Below are 7,115 nucleotides of genomic sequence, written 5' to 3' on the forward strand. Positions count from 1 at the left end.
TTGTGACTGAAGAAGCAGGAGCGTCTTTTAGTTACGGGCGGTGGACTAAGATGGAGAAATAACGCAGGAGTTTTCTAAAATTTTACTTTTTAATGACAAAAAAACTACATAGTAGATAAGTACTACATGTACGTATGCGTCGCTGGTTAATTGAAGAGTGGGGCGCGGGCTGCGCCCGCGCTGCTGTTGCTGTCGCTGTGTGAGTATGTGTGTCTCATGCATAGCACACATACACTAGGCGTTAACATATTGCCCCCCCAGGAACGAAGCTGTTGTCTTCTACTGGCAGTGGGCATAGGCGGTTGAAGGCGCGCCGTACTGTTCCAGACTTGGTGAGTACATCGGCCACTCGGGATATTCCATCAGTGCCGGGATAAAGTTGTGTTACTCGACCCAGTAACCATTGGTTTGGAGGCAGTCGATCGTCCTTGACAAGCACCATTTCTCCTAATTTGAGTTGTCCTCCGTCTTTGGTCCATTTGTGACGTTTTTGAAGCTCTGAAATGTATTCATTGTGAAATCGATTCCAGAAATGGGCCTTTAGTCGTTGAATTCGCATGTAACGTGACAAGGTACAGATGGCAGCAGATTCAGGGGCCTGGGGTGATGGCAGCAACGTGTCTGTTCGTCCGATCAAAAAATGTGAAGGAGTGAGGGCTGAAAGGTCCGAAGGGTTTGAAGATAAGGGAGTGAGGGGTCTTCCGTTCAAAATTGCCTCAGTCATAGTCAAAACGGTATTAAGTTCTTCATAAGTTAAGTTGGTACAAGAAATAATTCGCTTTAAATGATGTTTTACTGACCGAACTGCACTCTCGGCTAAACCGTTGAAATGGGGACTATAAGCTGGTGAAAAATGGAAATTTATTGATATTTTTGATGCATCAGAACTTATTTGATTTGAGGTTTGTTTAAGAAATCGAGATAATTCAGTGCAGGCTCCCACGAAACAACGACCGTTATCAGAGTAAATGTGCGCAGGTTTACCCCTGCGGGCTATGAAACGGTGCAGCGCGGCCATGAATGTTTCACTGGTCAGATCAGTCACAAGTTCAATGTGAATGGCCTTTACGGCCATGCAAACGAAAATACATAAGTAAGCTTTGATTAACTTGCTACCTCTACCCTTTCGGTTCAATATCATTACTGGACCGGCATAGTCAACAGCCGTGCTAAAGAAGGGATATTCTGCGTGAATCCGAGGTTCAGGAAGATCACCCATCCTTGGCTGTCTAGGCTTACCGGAAAAACGACAACATTTAATACATTTTTGTACAGTTTTTCGAGCCAAGTTTCTACCACCAATAACCCATATTTTGTGGCGAGAGTTGGCTAACAGGAGCTGTGGCCCACCGTGCAGTAACAATATGTGGTAATATCTGAACAGTAACATTGCGACGTGATGTGATGAATGGAGTAGTATGGGATGTTTTGTGTCAAAATCGTAAAATGAGTTTGATAATCTACCTCCTACCCTTATAAGAGCGTCTTCGGCATTAAAAAACGGGTTTAAATCATTAAGTTGATGTTTAACAGGCAACTTATTATTGCGCTTTAATATATCGTATTCTTTCAAAAATGTTTCACGTTGGGCAAATCTGCATAAAGCATTTAACGAAGAATGAAGCTCGTGAATTTTTAAGTGTCCAGTGAGTTTATTGGTTGGATGCAAGTAGTTGTGTATAAAACGTTGAACATAGGCTACAACGTGCAATAATTTATTCCAATTTGAAAACCGTTTAATAAAATCAGATATATAGCTGGAATAATCATTAGTTTGTGTAATTAGTGTGCATTGAGCTTTGAATTCCGGTAACTCGCTTTCTTTAGTGTAATTTGGTTGGGTGGGCCATGACGATTCGTCTCCTAATAAGAATGTAGGTCCTGCCCACCATAAAGTGCATGATTCTAACTGTGCAGGTGTTGCACCCCGAGATCCTATGTCTGCTGGATTCATGTTGGTGGGTACGTAATGCCATTCTGATGCATTAGACCTTTGCAAGATTTCTTGAATTCTATTGTTGACATAAGGTTTAAGCATATGGTTTTTAGATGATTTTATCCACCCTAAAACTATTGTTGAATCACACCAGTAAGTACAACGATTGATCTGTAATCGAAACGATGTTTTAACCTTTTCCACCAATCGAGCGGCTAAAAGGGAACCGTTCAGCTCCATTCTGGGAATAGTTAGAGGCCTCAGTGGAGCTACACGGCTCTTTGCCATTACTAAATGTACTGACGCATGACCGTCTTTGTCTACGGATTTGAGATAAACGCATGCTGAGTAAGCATGGGTGGATGCGTCACCAAATGCCACTATTTCAATGAATGCAGGACAATCACATACCACGCATCTTGGGATTCGAATGTTATTTATGGCACTCAGCGAGTTAACGAATTTGCACCAGGCGTCATGAATATCTGAGGGAACCACTTCATCCCAACTAATTTTAGATGCCCATAATTTTTGAAGAATAATTTTAGCTGTGAGCACACATGGATTTATTAAGCCCAACGGATCAAAAACTTGAGAAATTATGGACAATATGGTTCTCTTGCTAACGTGATTGTTGGTTTTAATGTCAACAGAATACAAAAGTTTGTCTTCTTTACAGGCCCATAATAACCCCAAGGTTTTCGAATATTCATTGTGGCTAAGATTAAATAAACCATCGCTAGTATTTTCGTTAGTTATATTGTTAATTATGTTTGGATGATTTGAGTACCATTTGCGCAAATAGAATTGACCTTGTTGAAGTTGTTTTATAACCCCTTGACAAATGGCTATTAATTCGTCAGCGGTAGACGCTCCGGTAATGAGGTCATCAACATAAAAATCATGTTGTATGATATCAGACACTATTTTATCATGGCACTCTAGACCTAATTGCTTCAGACACCTTGTGGCCAAATATGGGGCGCTGGAAGTGCCATAGGTAATGGTTTTGAGTTTGTAAAGTTTGAGTTTTTCTTGGGGTTCGAAACGCCATAAGATTTGCTGCAGTTCCTGTTGCTCTGAATTAACATTTACCATTCTATACATTTTGGCAACATCTGCGGTTGCTATGAATTTATGTTGTCGTAATCTTATTAAAATACTTATAAGGTCATCCTGTACTGTAGGACCAACCATCTGAATCTGGTTAAATGACAATCCCGACGTGGTGACAGCTGATCCGTCAAAAACGACTCTAAGCTTCGTCGTGAGACTAGTTTCGCGAACGACGCCATGGTGAGGCAGAATGTATGTATGTCTGTCTGTGTCGGGAGTTGTGTTTTCCTCCATGTGCCCTAAATCAATATATTCTTGCATGAAATCGCAGTATTGTTTTTTAAATGATGGGTTTTTACTAAATCGACGTTCCAGTGCCTGAAATCTGCTTAACGCTCGATCGTATGAATCCCCTAGTCTATCAGGAGATTCTTTTAATGGAATAGTAACAATGAACCTTCCGTCAGAATCTCGACGAAGGTTATCTAAAAAATGTTTCTCGCATTGTTGCTCTTCCATTGACATTGCCTTATGTTGAGGTACAGATTCATGCTCAAAAAACTGGGTTAATTGTTCCTGTAGTTGATTGTCGTGTGAAACGACCGCGTGATTGCACTGGACTGCATTTAGTTGATGAGTTGTTAGTGAACCGCCGCCAACCAACCATCCTAACTTAGTCTTGCACAATACCGGCATATCCTCGCCTTCACCCAAAGGAATAATCTCTGCTCCCACTGCAATATTCCAGAAAGTAGAAGCTCCGAGAAGCACATCAACTTCAGACGGGGTATTAAATGTAGGGTCAGCTAACGTAATGTTAGGAGGAATGTTTAACACTGCTTCATTAATGCGAACTACAGGTACTTGTCGTGTAACGCGCGAAACGACAAAACATTCTAGGTGTGCTTCATATGGTTCTGAAAGGGAGGATATAGTGATTTTGCATTTTTCGGTAAGACGAGAAGTTTGCTCTCCTAACCCATTAACTGATGACTTGGTGGAGACAGTTGGTAAGTTTAGTTTTTGACTTAATTTTGTACTTATGAAGCATGATGTGCTACAGTTATCCAGTAACGCGCGAACTGTATGTTTTTGTCCACTTTGATCTGTGACATGGATTAATGCAGTACACAAAAGCGCACAGTTGTTTTCAACTGCTGATAAGGTAATGTGGTTCCGTGAATCGTCATTGTCATCACTTTCTCTCTCGCTATGATATTCGTCCGTCTCGGGAGAGCCGACCTCGTGCGACTCCGGTGGCGAGGTATAAAGAGCGATATTGCTGAGCGGCGAGGGTGAAGCTGACGACGATGCATCATGAGAATGTAGTAAGCTATTTAATGGCTTGTTACACAAGCGGCACGGCCCAATCCTGCATGCGTTTGCGCTGTGCCCCTGACGTAAGCAATTTAAGCATAATTTTAATGACTTAGCCTTTTGCAATCTTACATCAACTGAAAAGGATTTAAATTTGAGACAACGATACAGTGCGTGGTTGTTTTTACATAATGGACACACGAATGGACGTTCTGATGGTGGGGATTGAGTGGTAACAATTAGAGATTTATGACGACTCTGTGTGCTCTCACTATGTCGGCGTTTGTTATTGGCATCCTCCATTGTTTCCAATAAATCAGCACGACCTTTGACAAACTCTAAAAAGATTGCCAGTGTGGGCAATGCCGTTAAAGTGCTACGGTGTTCCTCCCACTCCCGCGTAGTGACAGCGTCGAGTTTTTGTGACATTATATATATTATAAGTATGTCCCAGTGTTCAGTGGGCAGTTTAAGAGTTTTTAGAGCCCGTAAGTTCCTGTTAACAGTATCAATAAGGTTACGCAACGCCTTAGGATTCTCTTTGCCTATCTGTTCAAAGTTAAATATAGCTTGCAAGTGATTATTGACCAGAAGTCTCGAGTTATTGAATCTTTCGCAAAGTAAATCCCACGCGATGTCGTAATTTTCAGCCGAGAAGTCAAGCGATCGTACAATCAAAGCAGCGCTTTCTTTTAACGCAGCGCGTAAGTAGTGAAATTTGTTTATTTTAGGTATCGATTCATCTAAATGTATCAGTGAGCTAAAAGTGTCATGAAATTCCAGCCAGTCTTGATACTGTCCCGAAAAGGTAGGTAAATGTATTGTAGGGAGCTTAATATTTGGCCTTCCTTGATGCACACAAGAACCTGAGACTGACCTGGACTCCGGCGCGGGACCCGCTGAGTTCCCGCTCCTCGCCAATACCTCTCGAGCGAGCGCGACTGCACCGAAGTATCTCGACTCAAAGGTTTCACGCTCAGCATACTGCTCGTCTGGAATTTCACATGAATTTTCTATGTCAGATTGCACAGAATCATAATCGGAATAAATTTCTTCAATTTTTGTCAAGCGAATATTTAGTTCACTGATCTGCAGTCTGTTTAAATTAGGACAACTGTTAAGAGGATTTAAATATGTTAAGAATTGAGTAACTTTCGTTTTAAATGTAGCTCGCTGCTTAATTAATGTTTTGATATCAGTTTCGTTCATGATTTACACAGATAATTAATTTAAGTACTTACAAAGTTTATTGTAACGCTGTAATCAAGAAAGTTGAGCGAAAATTAGTAGCAAATAATAAAGAAATACTTGGGATACTTAAATGTTGTTTATAACGAAGCGTAATGAGAGTGCAGTTAGGCTAGCGAAGTGCGTAAACAGCTAAGTAGCAAGCAGAGATAAGCCCGGTAGCAGTTGCCGGGCGCCGAGCGCATCGAAGGTCAAGGTCCGCTAGCGCGCGGCGAGATGGATCAGCTGGAATATGCACAGAAATATTGCGATTAACACTTCAGCTATTTTAGGCTAAACACGGTAAGCACAGACCTTTGGGGTCTTATAAGTACCTATACCTATATAACTCAAGATTACAGAATCGGAAAATATTATTTAGTTGCAGGATTTATTTTAAAACAAGTAAATACCTATACTAAGAAGCTGGATAGCAAGCGTTTACGATTGTTACTTATTTGGTGTTTAAAATGTGCGAATAATACGGACTAGTTCCTGTACTTGTATCTAACGGCAATTACCAATTAGCATATGAATTTAAAGTAGATTGGTAGGTATGCAATGAACTTGTCTAAATGACTGATTTAGTTAATTAACGTTTAAGGTGCTAACTAACATGGGTATGTTATATGTAATGAAGTTATGAATCTAATGATGCGGTGTGATAGGTAAGAATTCGCGTTTAAGGTGCGAAATAAAAATAAGTAGCTACTTAGGAATGCAGGTGCGTAAACACTTATAAAGAGGGATTCTCGAAACAAAGGGAAAGGATCGGAACAAACTCACATTGACACTACTCCCCAGGTTCTCACTTGTCACTTTCACTTTTACTCCTGTAGTGGCCGTGATTTCTTTCTTTATTTCCAGTTAATGACAATCCCTTGAAACGATGGAATCTTCTGCTCCTTAAAGTGAAGGTACGCAGTTTTGCAGAATATTGAAATGTAACTCCTTTTCTCGAAATGTCCACGTAACGGTCCGTCTAGTTTGCGCGATCCTTTGTTCTTGTGATCGACGTGTCGATTGACGGTTCTTCTGATTCCGGCTCGAAGGTACCAAATGAAGAAGCAGGAGCGTCTTTTAGTTACGGGCGGTGGACTAAGATGGAGAAATAACGCAGGAGTTTTCTAAAATTTTACTTTTTAATGACAAAAAAACTACATAGTAGATAAGTACTACATGTACGTATGCGTCGCTGGTTAATTGAAGAGTGGGGCGCGGGCTGCGCCCGCGCTGCTGTTGCTGTCGCTGTGTGAGTATGTGTGTCTCATGCATAGCACACATACACTAGGCGTTAACAGTGACACATACCTGTGAAGTATGTGTTACATAACATATCCAGCTTGACAGAGTATAAAGCAGGAGATCTAAGGTCCACCACCTTGCATTTTGGAGACAAAGCAAACCGCTTGGAACAGGTGTTCCTGGGAGTGATCTGAGCTGATTAAGCCCGGTTGCCAAGAGGTTCCCCCCAGCAGGTGGGCAGGGGAGGGGGGGTAAAAGTGCCTCCGGCGCGCCTCACTCTAAGCTTTATATCTGCATACATCTCGCAACTATATCAAGTTTGGTGTATTTTTCG

At 41.4% G+C, this 7,115-nt stretch overlaps 1 protein-coding gene across 1 annotated transcript; it reads right to left on the reverse strand.

Annotated features, from left to right (window-relative positions):
- Nucleotides 1–241: 241 nt before the first annotated feature.
- LOC134805500 (uncharacterized) lies at nt 242–6,835 on the reverse strand. The gene is made up of 3 exons (XM_063778794.1): nt 6,323–6,835; nt 2,383–5,782; nt 242–498 (listed from the first exon to the last, which is right to left on the reverse strand). Exons 2-3 carry the CDS (start codon nt 5,516–5,518, stop codon nt 242–244), a joined length of 3,393 nt encoding a protein of 1,130 aa, XP_063634864.1. The 5' UTR covers nt 5,519–5,782; nt 6,323–6,835.
- Nucleotides 6,836–7,115: the final 280 nt, after the last annotated feature.

This window comes from Cydia splendana, unplaced genomic scaffold (assembly GCF_910591565.1).
Source record: "Cydia splendana unplaced genomic scaffold, ilCydSple1.2 scaffold_124_ctg1, whole genome shotgun sequence".
Taxonomy (NCBI): Eukaryota; Metazoa; Arthropoda; class Insecta; order Lepidoptera; family Tortricidae; genus Cydia; species Cydia splendana.

What these genes read in the sequence shown, in the direction of transcription:
- LOC134805500 (XM_063778794.1), bottom strand. Translation starts at nt 5,518, where the DNA reads ATGAACGAAACTGATATCAAAACATTAATTAAGCAGCGAGCTACATTT. An exon ending in CAAATTCGTTAACTCGCTGA is followed by an intron (nt 499 to 2,382) that starts GTGCCATAAATA and finishes AATACATTTCAG; the next exon opens with AGCTTCAAAAACGTCACAAA.